Source organism: Oryctolagus cuniculus, chromosome 12 (genome assembly GCF_964237555.1).
Source record: "Oryctolagus cuniculus chromosome 12, mOryCun1.1, whole genome shotgun sequence".
Lineage (NCBI taxonomy): Eukaryota > Metazoa > Chordata > Mammalia > Lagomorpha > Leporidae > Oryctolagus > Oryctolagus cuniculus.
Genome location: NC_091443.1, coordinates 43,757,781 through 43,784,746, shown reverse-complemented (window position 1 = coordinate 43,784,746; position 26,966 = coordinate 43,757,781). Strand labels below are relative to the sequence as shown.

The 26,966-nt window shown below is 39.2% G+C and overlaps 1 protein-coding gene across 9 annotated transcripts in view; it reads left to right on the top strand.

The window, feature by feature from the left end:
• Positions 1 to 26,966, top strand: part of NUBPL (NUBP iron-sulfur cluster assembly factor, mitochondrial) — a 253,606-nt gene that overhangs the window by 55,100 nt on the left and 171,540 nt on the right. For 8 of the 9 annotated variants that reach the window (XR_011380771.1, XR_011380770.1, XM_017348249.3 and 5 more), the window contains one exon: positions 5,391 to 5,481. Coding sequence is in view for 6 of the 9 variants with exons in the window: in XM_017348249.3 (XP_017203738.2) it covers positions 5,391 to 5,481 (91 nt within the window). In the remaining 3 variants the exon portion in view is untranslated. Of the gene's footprint in view, positions 1 to 4,481; positions 4,503 to 5,390; positions 5,482 to 26,966 lie in introns of those variants that run through there. The other variant, XM_017348251.3, reaches the window with a different exon arrangement.

Sequence of the window (26,966 nt, the reverse complement as noted above, 5' to 3'; positions counted from 1 at the left end):
TAAAAAATGGACTTCCATACCAGACTTTCCCTTGGTCTGTGAGGGGAAAGAGAGAGAGCGAATGAGAGAGACTCTCCCCTCACCAAGCTTTTTGTGATCTTCAAAAAGTGGAGTGGTTACATGGTCTGATTGACAGGTGGCTTGATAGGATTACATGGGTTTGAAGAAGGTGTGGCCTCGAGCTCAAGAACTATCAACCTTGGGGGCTGGTGCCATGGCTCACTTGGTTAATGAGGAGGCCAAGGCAAGATTGCCATAATTAAATAGGGCAGCCAGTGAAAGCCTTTACTATGTGGGTGTGTTGCGTTAATGCTTGAAGGATGAGAGCGAGACCACGTGGATGGGGGAGTTGGGGGTCGTGGTGGTGGCAGGAGCAGAACTGCAGGCTGAAGGAGTGGTAACTGCAAAAGCTCTGAGGCAGGTGCAGGACACATGTGTTTAAGAAACTCCAAGGGGCAGTGTCTGCAGTGAAGTGAAAAGAGGGAGAGAGGAAGCGAAGAGGAAGATACAGTTGAGTGGCTGGTGGTTGTTAATGGAAGGGTTTTTGCTATGTTGTAGAAAGACTTGGATGCTAGCCCAGCGTTGGTGTTCTCTCTGGGCTTCCCTTTCTCTATCCCTGAAAAATGAGTAGAAGACAAGAGTGATCCTTCAGGTTTCTTTCTGCTGTATGATAGAGTATTCAATTTGAAATCTAATATTTCCCCATATCTATATTTTTAGCTTTTTTGCATCAGTTGCTGTATCATTTGGGATCTTTCCATACTTTCTGTGAAGTCATCTCTGATGTGCTCCAACCAACTGGAAGAACTTTTCCCTTTGTACTGCCTTGGTTGTCTTTCTTTCCTGACTGGAAGATTTAGACAGTGCTTTGATAGACAGCAGGAAATTGTTCTCTTATCATCTTGTTCAACCCTTAGTTCTTCTGACAATCAGATTCTTATTTAATTCTAGCTAATAGAATTAGGAAACACGCATTTTTCTCTACTAAGAGATTGAAATTCTTATGGCAGCTTGACATAAAGCTAGGGAGAAACTGAAAGATGGAGGAGGCTTCAGTCAACTCTAAATTGAATAAATACCAATTGCCAGTCTAAGATTAAATTGAATATAATGTGCACGGAATCATGGGAGTCTTACTGGCTACTTCTGTGGAAAGGATGACCTTTAGGTAGCTCTTAAAGGAGTGTTTATTTAGAAGTAATTGGGTGGGAGCGCTCTAAGGTGTTGTTTTGATAGATTCTATTAGCAGACAACATGGATAAAAGAGCATGTCATGAAGCTTTACAGTCTTCTGTAGTATAAATTCTGTCAGAAGAACAAAGCAGTATCAAAACTGTTGTTGGAGCCTTTGAAATCCAACACAAAAAAATAGGGCTTGTAGGCTCTCAAATTGCAGCTTTCATGCAGTAGTAATGAAACAGGATAATCACTCTGAATCATTCTGCCACCTTTTACAGCTTTCACAGGTTGTTATAAATTGTAAAGAAACAAATTCAGAAATCTAAGTGATATCTTAGGGGTTTGATCTGTCTTGTTTTATGTCATCTGCTAGATTTAAGTACTGCAGGAGAGTCAGAAAAAAGATTATATTATGTTATTAGATACCAGCATTTTACATTTAGTAGGTGACATTAAAGAGGACAATCAAATTTTATAATAGTAAGTTTACACTTATTTTTGCTAAAAACTATTTTTTTTATATGTTGTATATTTGTAAGACCTTTTTAAGTGGTTGTTATTTTGAGCCTGGTTGAAATTAAAGATAAAGAAAATCCTAATTGGAGCTTTCTTGACTCATTGTAATTATTACAGGAGGAGTGAGGTGGAAAGGATTCATAAAATTTAGCTAGTTAAACACCCAGCTGCATACATTTATTTATAGCCTTGTACCTGGCTCATTGATTTTCCCATGGTATAATATAACTATCTGTTTGGAAGTTTAAATTGAAAGACTATGTATGTACTTACAGAAGCCTACTTAAAAATGATGGAGTAAATTAAGAAAAACAGTTGAGGTGTTTTTGGTACCTTTTGAACATGATTGAATTCTAGGCTTGAAAATCTGTTTAAACTTATTTTTATAGCAATGGTAATTGGTCTAGTAGCAGTACTAATTCTAAGTACAATAGGCTTTAATTAATGTTGGCTTTGGTGTTTCTGTTGATGGACATTGATTTTATTAATGATATATAAAATAAAAGCAAGACAAAGCTAAGTTAGTTCCAGGGAAATAGTCTGAAAAGTATGTTCTTTATTTTTATTTATTTTTTAAAGATTTATTTATTTATTTGAAAGTCAGAAGTACACAGAGAGAGGAGAGGCAGAGCGAGGGAGAGTGAGTTCTTCCATCCGATGGTTCACTCCCCAATTGGCCACAACAGCTGGAGCTGCGCGGGGTCTCCCACATGGGTCCAGGGGCCCAAGGACTTGGGTCATCTTCTGCTTTCCCAGACCTTTGCAGAGAGCTGGATCGGAAGTGGAACAACCGGGACTCAAACCGTTCCCCATCTGGGATGCTGGCGCTTCAGGCCAAGGCGTTAACCCGCTGCACCTCAGCGCCAGCCCCTATGTTCTTTATTATTTAAAAAAACTATCAATTAAAGATGAGGAAGTAAAGCTTTACTGAAATTGCTCCTCTGACACTAAAAGAGATGACTATATTCTACCTACTCTTTGCTTTCCAAAATTACTTTGTTGGCTGATTGAATATCTTGGTCATAAAAAGTTTATCCTGTAAATTGGATGTCAACGAGCTTTGGCTTGTGGACTAAATTCTATCTATTTTTGTTAAGTTTTATTGAAACATAGCCATACTGGTTAATTTACATATTATTTTTGGCTCTTTTTTTTTTGGCTATAATGTCAGTGTTGAGTAGGTTTTACAAGGGACGTATGACTATAAGGCCTAAAATATTTGCTGTACATGAGAAATGTAAGTAAGATGCTTAGATCAGTGCTTGACACCCAGAAGGAATTCGAATAATGAAGAGATATAATGAAGTCTTGGTGTCCAAGATTTAGGCTGGCATATTTTAGCAGTTATGATTATGCAGTTATGATTTAGCAATTTGTGATTTGTCCATAGGTCTGGCTCTAAAGGCCTAGTTAACTCTGGGTCTTAATATAATATTGTTGTTTAATTTCCTTCCTTTCTTCTTCCCTCCTTTGGCATTGTCTCCTCTTCTTTTTCCCTCCTTTTCTTCCCAGTCGTCATACTTTCCCTCCTTTGTTTCCTTTTTGCTGTATGTGATCATTGGGATCTAAATTTAGGCCAGTTAGTAACTACAACTAGAGAGAATATGAAGAGAAACTAATAACATAGAAGATTCTGCTGCCTTCCCTGGCACATTAGCAGGGAGCTGGATTGGAAGCAGAGAAGCTGGGACTTAAATCAGTGCTCTGGTATGGGATGCTGGCATGCAAGCAGCGTCTTAACCCTACTGTGCTACAACACTAGCCCCTGCGTTACCTTATATTAGAACACTTGCTGTGTTTTTGTTTTATGAACACATAATTGTAAAAATGCTGTTCTTTTCCTTAACAGATTTTAGAATACCAATTTGAAACTTAGGATCTAACCCCTTATAGTTATTGCAAAATTAACAATGATACTATCTAAGGGTCGACCCTTAGATAATAGTATTAATAACCACGTTTCTAAAGGTTCTATGTGTACTCATTTGAAAATCTTGGTAATCATAGTAAATTTAACACAATTTTAGTTAAATTAATTTTTCTTGTTTTTGATTTTGAAAAAGGCTTAAATGGATCAAAATTTCTCATTGAATGTTCCTGTGTTTTAAAGCTTACACCTTAGTTCATTGAAACTAGAATTTTATATATCACTACTATACTAAAAGTAAAACATCCTTTCTGTTTTCCCATTTTGTAGTTAGCTGCTGTTTTGGTAGAGACGGATATCAGTCCTATTTTCTCCCCTTCTGAGGATACTGAATCACACAGGGATATTAAGTGGTTTTCTTAGAACTGCAGTTTGTGTCAGTATAAAGTCTTGAATGTAATTGCTGAATTTATTTTATAAATTTGTAAGAACCAGACAACAAGGTTTAAGAAGTATTTTTTTTCTGAAAATAGATGGATAGCATGTAATTGAGGGAGTGTTTTAGTTTTTAAGAAATTATTGTTGAGTGGTTAAGAGTTTTATCTTGCCAGGATGTGAGGAGAGGGGGAGGAGAGTCATAAGACTGAGTAAAATGAGACTCCAAGACATAAAGTTAATATCAGCTTTCTGTCCCCCTTGTAGATGACGAAAACCAGCACCAGCATGATTTCATCTGTAAGGGAGAGAAGAAAGAAAAGAGACATATTTGGGAATGAATTTTGCTTTTCATTCTTGGCTAAGCTGCTGATTAACTGGCAGCTAGTGAGGAGACCGGTTAGGATATTCTGCCCTACAGCAGCTGGATGGGTCATAAAAGAAAACAGTTTTAGTTTTTTATGAATCTTTCTGAAGACTTTGGATGTCTAACTGTGACTTACATGTAAGAGGTTGTCTGCCAGTAGCCTTGTTAGCACTGCTGTCTCTTTTTATGCCAGATCTGTGTACTTGTTTCTTATGATCTTATTCCTATCATCTTCTTTCATTTTGTATTCTTTGGTGTCTTAGGTTGGCTTTTCAAAACTTAATGCTTCATCTTCCTAGGGTTTTGTTTGATACTATAAATCATTATTTCAACATTGTTTACATGTAATTTGTGCTCAAAATCATGTTCAGGTTAAGAAGACATTAGTCTGTGTAAGATTATATGGGAAACCTGAACTACAATATGTAAAGCATATGGGTAGATGTCTCCAGTCAGTTATTTAGAAGATATTAGTAAATCAATAAAAAAAATTTATCCTAAACAATTTATGCTTTTACTTACTGTTGCTTTGAAAGTTTAGGTTGTGGGGCTGGCGCCGTAGCTCGCTTGTTTAATCCTTCGCCTGCGGTGCTGGCATCCCATATGGGCGCCAGGTTCTAGTCCCAGTTGCTCCTCTTCCAGTCCAGCTCTCTGCTGTGGCCTGGGAGGGCAATGGAGGATGGCCCAGGTGCTTGGGCCCCTGCACCCTCATGGGAGACCAGGAGGAGGCATCTGGCTCCTGGCTTCGGATTGGTACAGCACTGGCCGTTGCAGCCATTTGGGGAGTGAACCAACGGAAGGAAGACCTTTTTTCTCTGTCTGTCTGTCTGTCTGTCTCTCTCTCTCTCTCTCTCACACTGTCTATAACTCTACCTGCCAAATAAAAAAAAAAAGTTTAGGTTGTGATTTTGGATTAGTTTGCAAATTTCTGTAGTCAGAGTTGTTGTTGTGTTCTTTTTCTTTGATAAAGAGAATAATCTTACGGTAAATTCTGTTTGTTTTTTTTTTTTTTTTTTTTTTTTACAGTCAAAGGCCATTGGTTTGTTAGATGTGGATGTGTATGGCCCTTCAATTCCAAAGATGATGAATCTGAAAGGAAATCCAGAGTTATCACAGAGTAAGTAAAGCAGAGCTAAATGGTACAATCATAGTTGAATTTCTGTTTAGTATCGATGAGTGTCAGGTATTGTGCCAGATACTGTGTACCCTTTACTCAGAAATCAGGTAAGGCACCATACCGTCTGAGTTTGAATCTCTGCTTTGTCACTTGTCACTGACTATGTGGTTTTGAATAAATTGCTTAATCTCTTTGTACCTTTCCTCCTCCCCTTTGCCATTTGTAAAATAGAATTACTGTTATTTATGGTGAAGACTTATTGTATGCATTGAGCAAAGGACCCTGGCACATTGTAATAAAAAATATTAGATCATCATCATTGTCTCTTTTCATCGAATGTGTGGAAAGATACAAATATTTGAATACAAAATGTCAAAGTACTTCAAAAACTTCATAGAAAATGGAATTAAAATGTAACATTATTCTGGTGCAAAACATTTTGAAATATGTGCAAATTTTTTCATAATAAACATTTACATGACTGCCCTAGTACAATGTAATTGCAGTGATAGAGATGAAAATTATTTTCTGTAAACTGACTTCTGTCAGAGTTTTCTTAAACATTGATTTCTCTCCCATTCTCTTCACCATCATCAAAAGGAGGAAGTAGTAATTTGAATAAATCTTTACTACTTTATTTATTTAGCTTTTCTTATAAACCTGTTGTATAAGTCAGCTCTTTATTACTTTAACTGAAATACCTGAGAGAAGCCACTTGGGAGTTAAAGAGGTTTATTTTGGCTTATAGTTTTGGAGGTTCACAGTCCAAGATCAGGAGGGCCTATTAGTCTGGTAACTTATGAAGGTTGTGGATGTGGAGCATTGTAGAGGGAGCATAACATGGTGTGCTTGGAAGCACAGAGTGAGGTAGGCCAAATTTGGCTTATATTGCCAACCTTCTCCCATAAACTACCTTCTTTTTTTTTTTTTCTTTTCTTTTCTTTTTTTTTTTTTTTTTTTTGACAGGCAGAGTGGACAGTGAGAGAGAGAGAGACAGAGAAAAAGGTCTTCCTTTGCCGTTGGTTCACCCTCCAATGGCCGCTGTGGCCAGCGTGCTGCAGCTGGCGCACCATGCTGATCCGAAGCCAGGAACCAGGTGCTTCTCCTGGTCTCCCATGTGGGTGCAGGGCCCAAAGACTTGGGCTATCCTCCACTGCACTCCCTGGCCACAGTAGAGAGCTGGCCTGGAAGAGGGGCAACCGGGACAGAATCTGGCGCCCCGACCAGGACTAGAACCCAGTGTGCCGGCGCCTCAAGGCGGAGGATTAGCCTATTGAGCCGCGGCGCCAGCCAGAAACTACCTTCTAAGGGCAAAGCCTCCTAGATGTTATAATTAGATCTGGTCCTTCATCTTAATCCATTAACCATGGATATTAGTCCACTAACTATTTTTTAAAAATATTTTATTTATTTATCTGAGAGGTGGAGTTACAGATGCTGAGAGGGAGAGACAAAGAGAAAGATCTTCCATCTGCTGGTTCACTCCCCAAATGGCCGCAATGGTCAGAACTGGGCTGATCTGAAGCCAGGAGCCAGGAGCCAGGAGCCAGGTGCTTGCTCCAGATTTCCCTCATGGGTGCAGGGGCCCAAGCACTTGGACCATCTCCCACTGCTTTCCCAGGCCACAGCAGAGAGCTCAACAGGAAGTGGAGCAGCCAGGACTAGAACCGGGTCCCATATGGGGTGCCAACGCCACAGGCAGAGGATTAACCTACTGCGCTACAGCAGTGGCCCCTATTAATTATTAATAGAAGACTTTTGGGACCAAGCCCACAATATGTAGACCCTTAGGCTTCACTCAAACTATTTTCTGAACCATAATTGCTATTTAATATAAAGCTTTAAGAACAAGAAAGTGCTATGTTCAAGAAGTGAACAATTGGGGGCTAGTGTCATATTACAGCGGGTTAATCCACTACTTAGGAGGCTGGCAACCATATTGGAGTACCAGTTCTAGTTTTGGCTGCTCTGCTTCCCATTCAGCTAATGTGTCTGGGAAGGCAGTGGAAGATGGTTCAAGTACTTGGGCTCCTGCCACCCATGTGGGAGACCAGGATGTAGTTTCTGGCTCCTGGCTTTGGCCTAGCTTGGATCTAGCTGTTGTAGTTTTAAGGAGTGAATCAGCTGATGGAAGATACCCCTCCCTGTCACTCTGCCTTTCAAATAAATAAACGAATCTTTAAAGAATTAGAAAAATCAATATTTTTTGAAAAATTATGTGAAATTGGTTTAAAAATTGAAATTGATTTCTAATATAAGAAGAATATAAAACTGAATAATATCTTTTTGTTTCTTATTTAGCTTATTATTATTCATAGGTCCACGACAGAATGACTGGGTTTACTGATGAATCTTTATTGGATTATCTATATAGGCAATAGAAATATTTTTTATCTTTATTAAAAATTAATTGGATATTGCTATTTAAAGTGCTTTTGTTTGTGTTTTAGTTGTTAGAGTCGGTTATAATAAGTTTGGACTATTTTTTATGACACAATAAAGATAATCCCTAATATTTTGAAGAAAACTTGAAGATCCAGAGATGTTAAAATTGGCTCTAGCTGTCTGATATTGCTAGTTTATATAGCTGTTTTGTTTTATGAAAACATAAACTTAAAAAGCTATTATTCTCTAGTTTCTTTGTTCATATTCTTTTAGTGAAATACATACTTAGTTTGAAACTATGTGACAGGAGCCAAGATGTCAAACTTTCACAAAGAAAGTATAATGAATTTGCATACTTTCAATGATTCATGATGTCTACTTCTTGATTAAAGTAATGTAAAAATTTGTTCATGTAAAACATGAGTGATGGCAAAATGGAGCCCTCAGTGTCAGTCTTTTCTAATTGGTCTGTTCAGTGTTTCCAACATAAATACTTGGAAATGAAGTTTCATTTCTTTCTTCTTGTTTTACTGAATCTGTAGTCTTAAATTTGATATTTGCAAATTGGCTGCCACTAAATAAGATTTCTGGTAAAGATGAGATACTAGAAATCTTAGAAAGCTTGAAAAAAATTACTTTTTTTTCATTGATAAGCTGATTTTAAGTCTCCCAAAAAATAAATTGAATGATTTCGGCCTTCACTTAAAAGAGAGTCAGATCTTAAAAACCCAATTTATAAATTATTTTTCAAATCTTAGAAAAACCTTCTACCATTATACTAATTGGCATCATTTTGACATTTCTACATTTTATCATGTTAATTTATCTGGTTATAATCTCTATTACAGAAAAAAAAACTATGCAAGGTAAAAATAATTCAGTTAGCAATAGTGACAAACTGTGAAATACTTGTTCCTAGCAGTTCAGATTTGGGAATGATAGATAGACCCGTGTGCTGAATCCCAGCTTTGTAGGCCATCCTCTGTTTTTACACTAAGCTGGACAAACTCAGGGGCAGTAGGACTTAAGTGTTGTCTCCTCCTCTTCATTGTTTAAGCAGATGTTTGATTATGTAGTTTTTGTCTATTTATTTATTTATTTATTTATTTTAAAGACTTGTTTATTTTAAAGGCTGAGTGATAGAGAGGAAGAGACACACAGAGAAAGAGATCTTCCATCTACTGGTTCACTCCCCAGATGATCGTAATGTCTGGGGATGGGCCATTCTGAAGCCAAGAGTCAGAAGCCAGGAACTTTGTTTGACCCCTCAAGCATTTGACTGCCTTCCAAGACAGAGAATTGGATCAGAAAGGGAGTAGCCAGTACTCAACCTAGTATTCAAACACACACTGTGATAAGGGATGCTGAAGATACTGCTGTACCACAACACTAGCACCACTTTGTTCATTTTTGAAACTTAAAACTTAGAACTGGCAGATTATATACTTTATTCCCTTCATATCATTTTTCTTTTGGATGGAATTTTAGAAAATCAAACTTTTTGCATTTACATTATTTTAATCTTGATTATCGGGTTAACATTTATATTTGATTTTAGAAAAATGGATTTATTAAAAAATTTTATAATAGTTTGAAATTTTAAAAATGTTTCTATCAGTTTGAAATGACATGATATTTTATATTATCAAATAAAATTATCATAATAGAAAGTCTAGCCAGTGTGTAGAAAGGGTATTGCACAAAAAAATGAACATATTGACAAATTAATGACTATAATGACCAGTTCCTTTGTGAACCTAATGGAATTTAGAATAAAATCTGTGTATTGGAGAAACTAGCATCTAACCATGAATATACCTTCTTTTTAAATAAGAACAAATGCCAGTTTTCCCTCTCTATTTAAATTTTCCTAATAACATAATATTCAAATTTCATATAGTGAACCAAATTATAGTCCTAGGACTAGAAGGCTTTCAGTTGAAATGATAAATGAACATTAAATGGTAGGTAGTTGTATGCAGAGATGTGTTGCTACATTTCACCAATGTAATATACATTTGGTTACCATATTGGGGGTTTTCATTAAGCTTTCCAAAATTACTCTTATTGGTGGAAATGTCTGCTTTCTTTCCTAGTTTTGTGATGATAAATCACTTTAAGAATACTTGTGCATTTATTACTATGTAGTTTTACTGAAGAGTGTCTTTTAATGTACTGAGCTAATAAAGCAGGAAATTTTTAAGACCTGTGGAGAGAGATTATTAAAACAGAAATGTCAAATAATTTTATTGGAGGTGACACAGTGCTTATTAATGACTAAATGGGAGACTTTTTGCATGGAATCCACTTGCCTTCTACTGTGAGATAACGATTTTGCACTCATGTCACTCATTCCTGCTCTATCTGTGTTAAGGTATTAAATTTCTTTCAAGCTTAGAGGTGAATGTATATGTGGGCTTATGAGACAGATATTGTGGAAAATCAGTTTGGCCAAATGACCTTTTATAAAATAGCACTCAACTTTGTTTAAAAAACTATGAGGAAGGGATTAAGATTACTTAAAGGTAATTTAAGTGTATCAAGAATGAGAGTGAGCTCTAGTAATCCCTCAAGCAACTGTGTTGTTTGTTTTTCCTTTCAAGGAAGAAATATAGGGGTGTTGGTGAAATTGCTGATATACGTGGCACATTCTGATGTGGTGGACAGAGCTCCCAAAGCTTCTGGTTTTTAATTAGCTGCTTCTGGTCATTTCTTACAGATCCTGGGTTTAATCTGATGCCAGAGTTCCGCTGATTATTTTTGGATGAGATTTCTTAATTTCAATGTTATTCTGTAATTACAGTGTTACAGAAATGACTTTTTTCGTGCTTTTTTGGATTTTGTTTATATTCTCCTTTAATCTACAATAATAAGACAAGGTGATATCCTTAAGAAAATCAGGTGTCAAAGGGGTCTTAAAAGTTGTTTTGCACTGGCTTTGGTCACCTTTACCTCTGAAATATCTGAGAGTTGAGGTCTTTGTCTTTTGGAGAGTTCTGCTTTCTAGCTTATCAAAACAAAAGACCATACATCTCTCCTCCTGGCTTGTGGTTCTTTGTGTAGTTCATTGAATAGACTTGAACTAAATACCTGCCTGGTGTGGTAAAACCCTTTTCATTTTCCTCTGACCTTCTCTTGCTGAAGAAGAGACAGCCTCTTTTTGGAGTTTTACCTGATCTGCTGCAAATCGTCCTAGCTGGAGGCTGCAGCAAGTGCATTCAGTGAAGAATGCCTTGTATTTTCATAGCTACAGTCTGTTTAATTATTAATATTGATAGTCTTCCATAGAATGGCAGCAAATACGGTTAGGTAGTTAAATCTGTCGGTAGTCAAATAGGCCATATCTGTTTATGATTAGCACTTGCCAAAAGAAAAGATTGGTGTTCTCTTCTACCTCTTTAACTTCCTGTTTAACTAAGGAGTGCTGTCTTGAGATTTGTGGGTTTGTGGGGCTACACATTTGTAATATGGGCTGTTTTACCTCACATTTCTTTTTACTAGAGTAATTTCAGGTTAAAATAAAACTCTGTTGTTCTTATTTTTTAAACTTTTGATCGCTTTTAATGTTTTCAAAATTATCTCAGAATTTTCAGTATCTTCTCTCAGATGAGGAAAATCAAATTGTAATTTTATTTAGAATATTCTGTTTCTTTTATGGCCCTGTGATGCATCTGCTTTTTTTTTTTTTTTTTAAGATTTATTTATTTATTTATTTGAAAGGCAGAGTTAACAGAGACAGAAAAGGAGAGACAGAGAACTTCCATCCACTGGTTTATTCTCCAAATGGCTACAATGGCCTGGCCTAGGCCAGATTGAAACCAGGAGCCAGGAGCTTCTTTCAGGTCTCCTATGTGGTTGCAGAGGCCCAAGCACTTGGGCTATCTTCTGCTACTTTCCCAGGTGGATTAGCAGGGAGCTGGATAGGAGTGGAGCAGCCAATATGCAAACTGGTACCCATATGGGATGCGGGCACTGCAGATGATAGCTTAACTTGCTGTGCCACCATGCCAGCTCCAAAATTTTGCTTTTTTTTTTTTTTTTTTTTTTTGACGGGTAGAGTTATAGACAGAGAGAGACAGAGAGAAAGGTCTTTCTTCCGTTGGTTCACTCCCAAATGGCCACTACAGCCGGTGCTGTGCTGATCCGAAGCCAGGAGCCAGGTGGCTTCTTCCTGGTCTCCCATGCTGGTGCAGGCACCCAAGTACTTGGGCCCTCCTCCATTGCCCTCCCGGGCCACAGCAGAGAGCTGGACTGGAAGAGGTCAACCAGGACTAGAACCCGGCGCCCATATGGGATGCCAGTGCTGCAGGTGGAGTATTAACTAATTGAGCCATGGAGCAGACCCCGAAATTTTGCTTTTTAAAATAGGCATCATTGTTATTGCCTCATAGTTCCTATAGTAGTTCACTGGGTACTTCAGGAACCTCTAAGGGTCACTTAACAAAACAAGTACTACTTTTTTTTTTTTTTAAAGCAACATAGTTTGGTGCAAGTAGGATATGAAGTGAGTTTCAAAAGTAGAATATGAAGTTGAATATGAAAGAGAATATGAAGAGAATGGGAACTCCATGGAACAAATCAAGAGGACATAAATAATGACACTACACTAAGAGGCAAGGAAAGATTTGATGGTCCAGATTTGGTGAGGCTAACTAGAGAAAAGAGAAATCACACATACTACAAAAACAAAACAAAGCAACAAAGCAAAAAAGAAACACACACAAAACAAATACTGAAATAGGGCATCTTTTTCTTTAACTTTCCTTTTGGATTCCTGCTCTAATTTCATTTATGTGGCACACATAGTGTATGGGGTGCAGGATTGAAATGCGGTCCTATTCATCAAGATTGGACAGATTTGGGATGGTTTATTTAGAGTAGTAATTAAAGACACCTGAATCCCATGTTGGAGTACCTGTTTCTGGTTCCTGACTCCAGCTTCCTGCTAATGTGGACCCTGGGAGATTATAGTGATAGCTCAAGTAACTGGGTTGCTGTCACACATGTAGGAGACCTGGATTGAATTGCTGGCTCCCAGCTTCTTCCTGGCCCAGCCCCAACCCACCTTTGGGCCAGCTTGTGCAACTTTGGGCATTTTGGAAAAGAGAATCAGTGCATGGGAGCACTTTTTCTCTGCCTCTACCTTTAAAAAAAAATTGGCTAGATTTGCTCTGCCAGTATTACCTACCAGTGCTAGATACAGCAATACAGAGCTTCTGTAGTAGTAACTATGATATCAACCCACTGAATCAGCCTGCTTTTGAAAGGGTGATCATTACAGAACTGGAGGGAAGTAGAATAATGATGTTTCACTGGGAGACTTAGTTTATCTATTAGCCTTCTTTAATTTTCAGTTTGGAAATTTTAGCAGCCCACCAGTATAAATTATGACGTGAAGTTGTATTATTCCTTTTGACTTATATCAGTCCTTAATATTACTGTTACCACTATTACCATATGTACTATTACTAGTATTAGAAAGCTTTGCATGGTGTGCTCCCAACTACCTCATCTTCTACAGCCTTCATTCTAACAAGTTACTTTGTTATCCGAAGAACACCAGTCACAGTGGCCTCTATTTCTCTAACATGCCAACCTCTGTGCTGCCCAAGAACCCTCAAATAAGAGTGTTTCCATTCTCTCTGCCTGGAATGCCTTCTACCTCCACTGTTCACTGAAAACCCCCTTCCCCCAGTAATTCCTTCTCACCAAGTCTCAATTTTGCTATTTCTTCTTCCTCAGTCTCCTTATTGCAATATCAAAGATAAAGCTTTTGTGTTATTGTGTTTAAAAAATTTCCCTTACAAGATAATACAATACCCACACAAGACTTTTTTGCTTGGTTTGTTTCTCTCATGCTTATTATAAAGTACATACTTATTATAAAGTACATGTGTACAGTAAGTCTTAGTTGAATAAATGAATAACATAGTCACCCCTTCTGAGTTTCTTGTATGTTAGCTACATAATTAATTTTCTGCTTTGTATTTTAGATAACTTAATTGGCAAATACATTTTTTTCCCTAAGGCCACTTAAGATATTATCTTGGTAGTTAATCGTTGCGTTATATCTGAGTGGCTGTCTTATACTGCTCCTCACATTTAAAAAAAAAAAAGAGTGAAAAGATTATGTGGTTAGTAATTTGACTTTTCAGAATTATGTTATATGGAGTGAGATGATTTCTCACATTGTTTCTGTATGATAGGATAGTTTTGGTTTTATCTCCCATCTTAGCTTTGAAATGCTCAGCATTGCTCTGCTGGCTTACCAGGGTAGAATTCTTTGAGGCTTGAATTTGAGTTGTAATGTAAAGTGTCAGAATCCCAAGCCTGCAGACAATGAATAACTTGGAAAGAGAGAAAAAAACTTGTAGGTCAGCATCCATCATCATTATTTCCTCAGACCATCCTCATGTGAAGCTACAATAGTACATAGACACTAACATCAGGGAACTTCAAGGAGTCTGTGGAGGGGCTGTTATTGTGGCAAAGTGGATTTAGCACTACTTGAAACAATAGCATCCTATATCAGAGTGCCATTTCATGTCCTGGCTGCTCAGCTTCCAATCCAGCTACTTGCTGCTGGGCCTGGGAAAGCAGTGGAAGATGGCCCAGGTTCTTGGGTCCCTGCCACCTATGTGGGAGACTAGGATGGAGTTTCTGGTTCCTGGCTTTGACTCAACCCAGACCTGGCAGTTGTGACCTTTTGGAGAGTGAACCAGTAGATTGAAGATCTCTATGTTTCTTCCTGTCACTCTGTTGCTCTGCCTTCCAAATAAATAAATAAATCTATTTTTAAAAGTTCATGGAAAGGAAAGAAAGAGAAGGATGAAGGGGATGGGGAGATGGAGAGAGTGAGAGAGAGAGACCGAGAGACCAAGAGACCTATTCCATCTGCTAGTCCCCCCTGCTCTGAATTTGGGTCCCCTACATGAGTGTCAAGAATCCAAGTACTTGAGCCATCACTGCTGTCTCCTGAGGTGTGCATTAGCAGGAAGCTGGAATCAGAATCAGAGCCATGACTCCAATACAGGCACTCTGACATGGGGTATAGGATGCCCCAGCAACATTTCATCTGCTGTGCCAGATGCCTTTTTTTTTTTTTTTTTTTTTTTTTTTTTTTTTTTGTCATAGGTTAGGAGAAGTAGCGAGGAAGCTGTGACAATAAGGTTTTGATTTTATTCTGCTGTCTCTGAGATTTTTCAATTAAGGAAAAGAAAGCAGAAGTAACAGCTTGCAGTTTAGTGGGCTTTGGGAATTCCCTTGTGATATACAAACCATAGCTGCTTTTTGGAGTGGTGAGATGTCTTAAGCTGGCTTTCCCAGAAAGTTGAGTCTTTCACACTTCTAATTTATTATGAAGTATAAAACCAGAGTGAAGAAGGAAAGGGACATGAAAATGTGGTACCAAATTGCCTGTTGCCAAATGTGACATTGCTTGACTGCATGGGCCTGTGTAATCCCCACCCCTATGTCCTATAGATAGGACTGTCTGCTGGGGGAAATACGGGAAGAACTTGTCTAATGGTGCCTGGCTTCTGTTGACCAAAGGTTCATCTCAGGAGATATAAACTTGCCTGCATTTTTGACTTGTGTATGTGTGAGTGCTGGGAAGGGTTTTCTGATGACTGTGGTTACTGTGGGAGCTTTTGGCTGGCAAGTGAGATGCACACAGGTATAGGCCTGAAATGAGGTGTTTTCAGGTAGCCATCTCTGTGCAGTTGGCCTGGTTGTTTTTGAGGTGATAGGAACAAAAGATAGGCGAGGCTGACAGGGTCTGAAGTGGTGCACAGGGCTTTCTTATGCATGGGGGCAGGGTGCAAAGCTGAACTCTTGTGTAACCCATAAAGTGGTTCCAGTTAATTTCCCTCCCGTATTGGCTGATGCTGGGGTACCATGGCAGGAAACCTAGAAGGTAAGGGATTCTTTCCAAGTTGTTTTTTTTTTTTTTTTTTTTTTTTAAAGATTAATTTATTTGCTTGAGAGGCAGAGGCAGAGGCAGAGGCAGAGAGAGAGGGAGTTAGAGAGGGAGGGAGGGAGGGTGGGAGGGAAGGAGAAGTCTTCTGTTGGCTGGTTCACTCCCCAGATAGCCTCAATGGCCGGAGCTGTGCCAACATGAAGCCAGGAGCCAGTAGCCTCTTCCAGGTCTCCCACATGGGTGCAGGGGCCCAAGGACTTGGGCCATCTTGTACTGCTTTCCCATGCCTTAGCAGAGAGCTGGATCAGAAGAGGAGCAGCTGGGACTCGAACTAGCACCCATATGGGATGCCAGTGCTTCAGGCCAGGGCTTTAATCCGTTGTGCCACAGTGTTGGTCCCCTATTTATAAATTTTTTTAAAGATGTATTTATTTGAAAGGCAGAGTTAGAGAGAGGGAAAGAGAATCTTTATTCCGCTGGTTCACTCCACAGATGGCCACCATGGCTGGAGCTGGGCCAATCCAAAGCCAGGAGTCTCCCCATGTGGGTGCAGAGGCTCAAGGACTTGGACTGTCTTTTGCTGCTTTCCCAGGCACATTAGCATGGAGCTGGATTGGAAGTGGAACATCCAGGACTCAAACTGCTGCCCGTATGGGATGCTGGTGTTGCAGGTGGTGGATTAATCCATTATGCCGCAATGCTGGCCATTCAGTTTGATGATTTTAAAACTATTTTATTTATTTGAACGGCAAAGTTAGAGAGAGAGAGAGAGAGAGAGATTGAGATTGAGAGGTCTTCCATCCATTGGTTCACTACCCAAATGACTGTAGTGGGCCAGGCCAAAACCAGGTGCTTGGGTCTCCCATGTGGGTGGCACAGGCCCAAGTACTTGGATTTTTTCCTCCTGCTTTCCCAGGCATATTAGCAAGAAGCTGGATTGGAAGTAAAGCAGCTGGGACTCAAACTGGTGTTCATGTGGGATGCCAGACTCACAGGCAGCCCCTTAACCCACTGTGCCATAAAGCTGGCTCCAGTTTTTGGTTTGTAAAATATACAATTTGGTAGTATCAAAGTCTAGAAGTGCAATCTTGACCTTGCAGTTGGGCTTTTGGTAATTCATTGGATATGACTGAGAAAAAGATTTCTAGGATGACTTTTGGATTGATTGGTTGGATCACTGTGGAGATAGTTGTATCATTCCTCAAAATAGAGCAGATAGGAAAAAGGAGTGACCTTAAGTAAAGCAGTGATGAGTTAAGATTTAGTTATGTTGAACTTTATATCTAAAGAGAGTTGAATACAAACAGGTAGTTGGGTATGTGCTTAGTGTTTAGGAAAGAGCTTTGGGCTAAGGATACAAATTTAGGAGTTCACACTATATGAGGTAACTTCAGAAAGTTCATGGAAAAATGGAATTAAAAGATAACATTTATTTTGGTCCAAAAATATTGAAATCTGTATCTAGCTTTTTCAAAATAACACATTTCCCATGAACTTTTGAAAGACTTTTTGTATGTGTGGGTAATAGTTGGATTTGTTACTTTAAATTGGTGATTCGGGGATCTTTTGCCCCAGGAGACATTTGCCAATGGCTAGACATTTTTGATTGACACAAAGGGGGGATACTACTGACGTCTGGTGGGTAGAGACCAGGGATGCTGCTAATGCGTAAGACATCCTCCCACAACAGTTTATTATCTGGTCCAAAATGTTGGTTGTACTGAGGTTGAGAAAAGTACCTGATTTTGGCAAGGTAATGCAAGAAAGTTTTAGAGCCGGCCAGCATTGTGGCGCAGCAGGTTAACACCCTGGCCTGAAGCACCGGCGTTCCATATGGGTGCCCGTCCGAGACCTGGCTTCTTTTACTTCTGATCCAGCTGTCTGCTGTGGCCAGGGAAAGCAGTAGAAGATGGCCCAAGTCCTTGGGCCCTTGCACTGCATGGGTGACCCGGAGGAAGCTTCTGGCTCCTGGCTTCAGATTGGTGTAGCTCCAGCCATTGTGGCTAATTGGGGAGTGAACCATTGGATGGAAGACCCCCTCACCCCCCCCCCTTCTCTCTGTCTTTCTTTCTCTCTGCCTCTCCTCTCTCTTTGTAACTCTTTCAAATAAATAATAAATAAATCTTTAAAAGAAAAAAGAGAAAGTTTTAGAGGAAGTCAAGTAGAAGACTGAGGATACAACTTTGGGAAATGTCAGCCTTAAGTTAATCAGAGAAAGTGAGGAAGAATGACCAGAGAGATAGAAAGAAACCTTGGAAAGAACTACACCCTGCAAGATGGGGAAGGAGTGGTGTTTTAGGAGGAAGTGTTCAACATTTTCAGAGTGGCTAAATAAAATAAGGTTTGATAATATGTCCGTATTTTCAATTCATTTAGGTACTGTTTTGAAGACCTAGTACAACTGTGTTGTGTTTCTTGAAGAAGCATTGTATCTGTCCTTTGGAAATGAATTACTTAGGAATAATTTTGGAGTATGTCTATCATAGTACAGTTCTGAGTGATGGGAAAAAAGATGAGTAAGACATAAATTTTATTCTTTTTAAGAGTTCACATTGTAGTGGAGATGATAGAAATGTCTGCATATTAAATGTCATTTTAAATAAGTAAAGTATAAACAGAAGACCATGGATCAAAGAGAAACTTGTACTCTTTCTGTGATGTAGTTCAGCCAGCCCTGGACTCTGATCTGGTTTCCGATGAGGTCACAAAAAGGAGCAAGAGACTTGAACATATTTTTACAAAATAATGAAAAGATCACGTTTATCTTTTAAACTTTGATAGTAAACAAAAACTGATAGTAAAATTGGGTAATACTTTCTATCTGTTGTGACCATCATGAGCAAAATAAATGTGGGATATTTTATTTATAAATCACTTACTACCTCTATCACAAAATAACTTTTTCCTCTAGAATATGCATGTGGCTTGTATCATCTCTGCCATCTTCCTCATTTTTCTCAACTGTCGCTTCTGTTTCTTTGTAATTGCAAATACTCAAGTCCAAGTAGCCATTGTTTGTCTCTCAGACTATTTTTTTCAAGTAAAAATGGCAGCCCATGAAAAATGCCATCTAGCACAACTTGCAACTCAATTGCACAAGGATTTTGCTTGAGATAGCCCTTTTATTTAAGTATATTGCAGAGATGCTTTATGTGTACTTCCCTGTTTGTCATGCAAAATATTACAAAGACCTTTACTCAAAGATTGAGAATTAATAAGTGAAACAATTTTTACTACTTCATGTGGGATAGTCTTCAATGAAACTGACATTTGTTTTTTATTATGAGTACATGTTGGTGAAGAATATGTTGGCTACCAGTACCATTTGGTACTATTGCCTGCTAAGGTGGTGGCAGTTTTACCTACCATTGCTTTTGGACCATTTATGAAAAGCTTAGCCTGGTAAACAGCTAAATAATATCTATTCTCCCTGCAAGATAATATTTTAGTATTATTATGAAAATAGGCTTACCCTCTTGGATCACCTGAATGGTTCTTTGGGATCTCAAGAAGACCATACTTGAAAAACTGCTGTTTTCATGGGAAGTTCTTCAACCACAAGGCAGAAGTCTAGTTTTTAGTTTACTAATGCTTATTGTGGATCTCAAGAAACTGTTGCTGTCATTTTTCGTACATTCTTTCTTTATTAAAGTTTTGTGGAAGTAAGTGTTTTTCAAGTGAAGTATCTTGTGTCTAGTGTCTGAAAATATTATTTTAAATGTGACACATTGTAGAAAAGTCCTGTAGAAATTTAAAGTAGGTCTTTTCTTTCCATGTATTTTATTTACAGTAGTATTACCTGGGTGCCTGGAGCTGAGATATTGTTGCAAAACTTGTGAATACTTTAAAAATTTAATACTTGAATATGATCATAGTTATTAACAAGGACATTGGAGTTATGTTGAAATATAGACTATAAGATACAGAAGTTGTCCTCAAGATGTTTTTAACCTGATTAATATACACACAGATATTGTAATATAATGTGTTTTGTGCTATAGTATAATTGATTTAAATACTGTATAATATAAGAGATCAGAGAATGGCTCAGTGAAGTTGGTAGAATTAAATTATACCTTAATAGAAATGAGAAAATATATGTTAAGGAGCAAAAGAATATTACAGTTCTTCTCCCAAACAAATACCCGTTTCTCATCTCCCTCTCCTTGTCATTTGTGGTTTGGAATGTCATTTGTCTCATATGTCTTGTTTGGACCATTCTGAGGCTCATGATTTGTACTCTAAGATACTGAATGTGGTGGAAATATCTTGGGTTTTGCAGCCAGTCTGATCCAATCCCTAATTTCTAATGGTACATTTTGAAGGCGGTGTGAAAATTAAGTGAAATAATGCATTTAAAGGTTCTTAATAAATGTTGTCTTTCCTTATTATTATTAATAGTGAACAGCAACATAATTTGTTAATTAAGATAATAGCATGCTGTGGTGGAATTTATCTGTTAGACCAGGAGAGCAAAAAACTTGTGGAGGGGCCTGCGCTGTGGCACAGCAGGTTGACGTCCTGGCGTGAGGCGCCGGCATCCCGTGTGGGCTCTGGTTCTAGATCTGGCTGCTTCTCTTCTGATCCAACTCTCTACTATGGCCTGGGAAAGCAGTGGAGGATGGCCCAAGTCCTTGGGCCCCTGCACCCATGTGGGGGACCTGGCTTCGGATTGGCGCAGCTCCGGCCGTTGCAGCCATCTGGGGAGTGAACCAGCAGATGGAAGACCTCTCTCTCTCTCTTTCTCTACTGCTCTCTGTAACTCTGTCTTTCAAATAAATAAATAAATCTTAAAAAAAAAAAAAAAGACTTGTGGAAAGAGAGGAGAGAGGAAGAGAGGCAATAAGGTATAGCGGCTGCCATGTACTTTAGAGTCAGAGAGGATCGTAGTCAACTGCTAACAGTAAGAAACCCTTGTTATCACCCTATAATAGCTTTGGACAACTTGACATAAATTTGCTAAGTGTTACTTTCTTTTTTTTTTTTAAGATTTATTTTATTTATTTGAAAGTCAGAGTTACACAGAAAGGAGAGGCAGAGACAGAGAGAGGTCTTCCATTCTCTAGTTCACTCCCCAGTTGGCTGCAACGGCTGGAGCTGCACTGATCCGAAGCCAGGAACCAGGAGCTTCTTACGGGTGTCCCATATGGGTCCAGGGGCTCGAGGACTTGTGCCATCTTGTACTGCTTTCCCAGGCCATAGCATAGAGCCAGATCAGAAGTGGAGCAGCCAGGACTAGAACTGGCACCCATATGGGATGCTGGTGTTTCAGGCCAGGGCTTTAACCCACTGCTCCACAGCGCCGGCCCTGTGTTACTTTATTTCTATAATAAATGGAAATGGTTTGGAGAGGATAGTTAACAGTACTCATGTGGGTACTGATGAATATAGTTTTGTTTAGTTCCATAGGGGATATTGATTAGACCGGGCCAATCAATGAATGTCATCACTCGGGACCTAGTCTTTGGTATGAGAGTGGACGTATGTTCTTTTTCAAAGGTAATAAATATCTTGACATATGCCTAGTTCACAAGGTTCAACTCATACATACCTCTTCAATGTCTAAAGTATTTGCCATTTGGCTGTTTACAAACAACTTGCATAGTTCTGTCATATGCAGTTAAGTTGCCTGTGCTCAGTTTCATTCTTTTGAGGCTTATTTTTTACTGTTGATTGGAGAGGTCAAGAGCAGCCCAATTTACCCCTCTTCCAAGGCAAGACCTTTCTGAGGGTTCTACCTAAGGCTCCCTGTATTGTGAGACCTTTTCTCTTTGACTGATGGTAACATAAACTACTCCCAGCTGTGCATGATCTCTGGCAGTTATGCAGTTTACAGTCTCCAGTGATTGTTTCCTCAGTCCTGGGCAGTTTTGTCTCACGCAGGAATGACTTCAGGTCCCCTCTGCAGTTCTGGGGAATCCTTGTTCTGTGTAATGCCTTTCTGCCCAGTTTTCTGCCTCATAAATTCAAGCTTCCTTGACTTCCCTAACTCTTGATTGTCTTTTCTCAACTCAGAAAAGTCACTAGGCGGTGTTTAGATTTTACCCTCCCTGTGCTGTAGCCTGGAAATTGCCTCTAGGGCAATAAACTGTGGCAGTCATAAGTCTTTTGTTTTGCTTTTCCCATTGTGACCTCTCTGTCTATTGTCTGATGTCTGAAAGCATGGTTTTTATGTTTTGTCCAGTTTTCCAGTCTTTTAAAGACAGAGAGTGCATAGGGACAGTTAGGGGGTAAATTCTGTTCCTGCTGTTGTTTTGTGGTCAGAAGCAAAGATCTTTTCATAACTTTTGCTTTTTCTTTCTTCCGCTAGGTAGCCTCTAGAGCTCTAAGAAGCCAGATAAGTCCATCATCTTTATAATCACTTTTGTCTTCTTAGCAATTGAGTAGCCATTTGTATTAATCTGTGTTCTCCAGTGATATAGAAAAATAGATACACACAGAAAGATTTATTATGAGGATTCAGCTTCCATGATTATGGAGGCTGACAAGACCCAAGGTCTGTATTTGACACGCTGGAGACCTAGAAGAGCCAATGGCATAGTTCCAGTCTGAATCTGACAATGGTGTAAGTTCCATGCTGAGTTCTGAGTTCATGTCCAAAGGCTGAAAACCTGTATCTGAGGTTGAAAACAATTAGTCAAAGGAGCAAACTGTCTCTTCCTGCAATTTATTCTGTTCAGGACTTCAGTGTATTGAGTGGTGCTCACTCACAATAGGGAGGGCAGTCTGCTGATTTGAATGTTAATCTAATCCAGAAACACCCTCACAGACACACCCAGAATAATGTTTAATCAAATGTCTGGCACTCCATAAGCCAGTCCAGTTGACCTATGAAGGTAACTATCATGCCACTCAATCTCATAACCTTGTCCTTCTTCTAGTTTTGTAATTACAAGTCAGGATAATATTAACTGCATTACATGTGGTCCCATTTCCTCCCAGCATGCAGACTATCCCTGAGTTCTTAGAGTAACTTCAGTCTCAATCTGAGAATCTTTCCTGGAGCCACTTTTCAACCAAAACACATAGCACATTCAAAATAATGTCACATGGACTGTGAAGATTGTGGGGAGCAATCCGGACTAGACTGAGTTACTGGAATTAAGACTTATTCTATGCATCTGCTCTCCCACTGTGGGGAGCAAACCGGACTAGACTGAGTTACTGGAATTAAGACTTATTCTATGCATCTGCTCTCCCACAATATGGCGCTGGGAGAGAAGTAAACAGCTTCCGCACAGCTGCCTCCAGTTCAACCAATAAACTGTAGGACTTGCTACTGATTGGAGGAGAGCAGCGTACTCGGCGTGTGGGCAGCCGAGTTGGGATTGGCGGAGGAGGACTATAAAGGAGGAGAGAGACGGCATGCACCAGGAACATCTATGGGGAACATCTAAGGGAACCCGTGCAGCCCCCCAGAGAGCCGGCCGGCGGTGTGCCGCTCCCCTGCGGAAGTGGGGAATGTGGCCAGGGGGAACTGCCCTTCCACGGAGGTGGAAGGGACAGTAGCCAACCCGGGAAGAACCAGCAGCAAACCCGGGGAGGGCCGAGCAGACGAAAGAACAGCGCAGGGTCCTGTGTTGCTCCTCCACGAAGAGGGGGAGCGACAAAGATGTGGAAAAGATGTGGAAGAAGTATAGGGCAACCACAAGAGGTAGTGTGGTAACTGGTGAGTAACAGTGGGTTAGACACTGTCTTTAGGTCTGAAGATGTGAGAACAGGGAGAAGAGGGAGCACATCCAAGCTGGGATCCAGTGACAGTCCTTTAGAGATATTTGTCTGTTTTGGGAGTAGCAGTGGCACTTGGACTATTATCCAGTCCGCCTGAGGTCACTTTACAGGGAGGAAGCTAGGAAATCAAATGCCTTGTTCTCCCTCTCCTTCTTTGCTCTCAACTACTGCTTTTGAGATAGTCCATGTGGGAACCCCTGGGCCAGAAGGTAGAGTGAACTTGAAGGCAGATGACAGATATTGTCAAAGACAGAGTTAAATTGTAGTAGTCACCTGGCCTCTTTCTTTCAGAAGCAGAGATATTTCAAGACACAAACCTGTGATTTGAAATGAAAGGAAATCCAGTATATAGGTTGTTACCTTCTTACCTTTCTGACTACTACTACTTCTTTTTAAAGATTTATTTATTTATCTGGAGGTAGAGTTACAAAGAGAGGTCTTCCATCTGCTGGTTCACTCCCAAATAGCCACAATGACTGGAGCTGGGGCTATTTGAAACCAGGAGCCAGGAGTACTTTGGCCATCTTCCACTGCTTTCCCAGATGCATTAGCAGAGAGTTGGGTCAGAAGTGGAGCAGCTGAGACATGAACTGGCACCCAAATGGGAGGGATGCCAGCACCACAGGGGGAGGCTTAACCTAGTATGCCACAGTGCCAGTCCCTCTGGCTACTGCTTCTGAAGTAGTCTTCTGTGTATACCCAGAGAATTGAGGAAAGCAGGGAGAAATAATGTTAGACAATATTTAGAATTGATTAAACTCATCACCAGCATGTTGCTGTTATTGTGTTAATAAGGAGGATAATGTAAACAATTGATGTTTGCCTTGGTTAATACCAGGGGACTCCAATTTAATCCCATCAAGGTGGCATGTACCAATGCCATCTCACTAGTCCAAGTGATCAACTTCAGTTCACAATTGATCATAATGAAAGGACTAAGAGTCAAAGGGAGCACATAAACAAGTCTAGTACCTGCTAATACTAACCGATAGAATAAATAAAGGGGAGAGTGATCCAACATGGGAAGCGAGATACTCAGCAGACTTATAGAATGGCGGATGTCCTAAATAGCACTCTGGCCTCAGAATCAGCCCTAAAGGCATTCGGATCTGGCTGAAAAGCCCATGAGAGTATTTCAGGCATGGAAAGCCAAGACACTCTGGCAAACAAAACCAAACCAAACCAAACCAAACCAAACCAAACCAAACCAAACCCACTAAATGAAAGATCTCTGTGAGTGAGATCCCAGTGGAAAGAACAGGTCTTCAAAGAAGGAGGTACCTTTCTCTGAAGGGAGGAGAGAACCTCCACTTTGACTATGACCTTGTCTAAACAAGATAAGAGTCGGAGAACTCAAGGGGCTTCCATAGCCTTGGAAACTCATGACTGGTGCATAGGGAGATTACTGATGCCATAAACAAGAGTGTCAATTTGTAAAGTCAACAACAGGAGTCACTGTGCACTTACTCCTCATGTAGGATCTCTGTCCTTAATGTGCTGTACATTGAGGCTTAATGCTATAACGAGTACTCAAACAGTATATTTCACTTTGTGTTTCTATGGGGGTGCAAACTGTTGAAATCTTTACTTAATGTACACTAAATTGATCTTCTGTTAAAAAAAAAAAGAAGAAGAAATTATCAACTCCCAACTTGACTCTCACTGGGATTAAACATGACAATAGGTCTGATCTGATTTCATCATCATTTAAAAAATCATCTATTATTTTTCACTTTATGTTTCTGTGTGGAAGCAAACTGTTGAAATCTTTACTTAATGTATGCTAAACTGATCTTCTATATATAAAGAGAATTGAAAATGAATCCTCATGTGAATGGAAGGGGAGAGGGAATGGGAAAGGGGAGGGTTGCGGGTGGGAGGGACGTTATTGGGGGGAAGCCATTGTAATCCATAAGCCGTACTTTGGAAATTTATATTCATTAAATAAATGTTAAAAAAAAATAGTAGGCCAGAATCCAGATTCTCCAGATTCTCTATAATCCACAATGTATTTTTAAGAAAAGGATCCAAAAGAGAGCATATTCATTTTATCAAAGTGGTCTATTCAACTGTGAAACATAGTAATGACATTATTTGTATGTAAGCTGTATTTTATGTGTCTCTAATACTTTTAACTTATTAATAGACAAGGATGGGTTATTTAGGTTTAATTCAGTCTTTGTAATTCATTAGGAAGAAGCTTGTTATAAACACAGACTCTGAGCCTTTATTGGTGATAGCTGATCATTATTAACCAATTTGGAGCAGCAGGGAAGGGTGCTGCTGCTTTGTATCTTTAGCTGTGTCTGAAAATTTTGAGTTTGTAGAAGCTCGATCCTGGCGTTCAGTGCACTCTACCTGGCTTCTGGCTGCCTTTGTGCAGAAGTATCTTTAAAACTGTACCTCCTCCTGCAGCTCTGAACTGAGGTAGGCTGCATATTGCAGTGGTGCTGTTGCTACACATTATAGGCACATATTTAAATTATTCTAAAAATGAGAGATGTATTTTTAAATTTATTTCACAAACTTACTTGAGTATTTTAGGAGCCCTGAGTAGAAATCAGTTTCATAACATTCTTGAGTTGGGAGAGATCTGTGCAGGTTTATTTAATAGATGAGATTGAGCTAAAGTCACATGGCTTATTAAATGTCTTAGATACAGTCACATGGTTCATTAGTGAAGTGCAGACATTGGAACCCAGATTTTAGGGTTACCGTCAGTAGTATTGTGCAGTACTGATGCTCTTTGTAGATGTTATACAATCACAGAATCCATAAATGCGTGTTAAACGAGGGCTTGGCTTCTGCCCGAATTCTGGCAGTAAGGGAGATTTTGCAGCATCATGTAGCAGTATTTGCTAATGGACTCTTCCTTATTTTGACTAAAAATTTCTTTCTTATAGCTTTCAGATTTTTTTCTTAGTTTTATCCTAAGAACCACCTAATTCTTTTTCCTTTGATAATCTCTGACCTATTCCTATACCATGATCACTTTTTTTTGTTTTGCATTAAAATTTTCATATCTTTAGTGGTTTTTTTTTTTTTCATATAATGCAGTTTGCAGGACTCTTACCATTTTGTTTGTCTTTTTGGCCATGGATGATTTTGCCAGGATCCCATTTGGAAGATTTCCCATTTTTGAACATCATTTTCCGACACATTCTGAAGGAATGTACTGAATGCACTTTTAATCACTCATTACAAAATGAAGAGCAAATGCAGTAAAAGATTAGTGACAGAATCAGGTAGTTTACTTCTTATTGCTTGTTCTTACCCAACTCTCATGGTTATGGAAATAAATAAGGAAATACTGATTGGATTAATCAGATTTACTTAATCTTTTGTGTTCCTATTTTTTTTAAAGGTTTTATTTATTTATTTGAGAGGTAGAGTTACAGTGAGAGGGATAGACAGAAAGATATTCTGTCTGCTGGTTCACTCCCCAAATGAC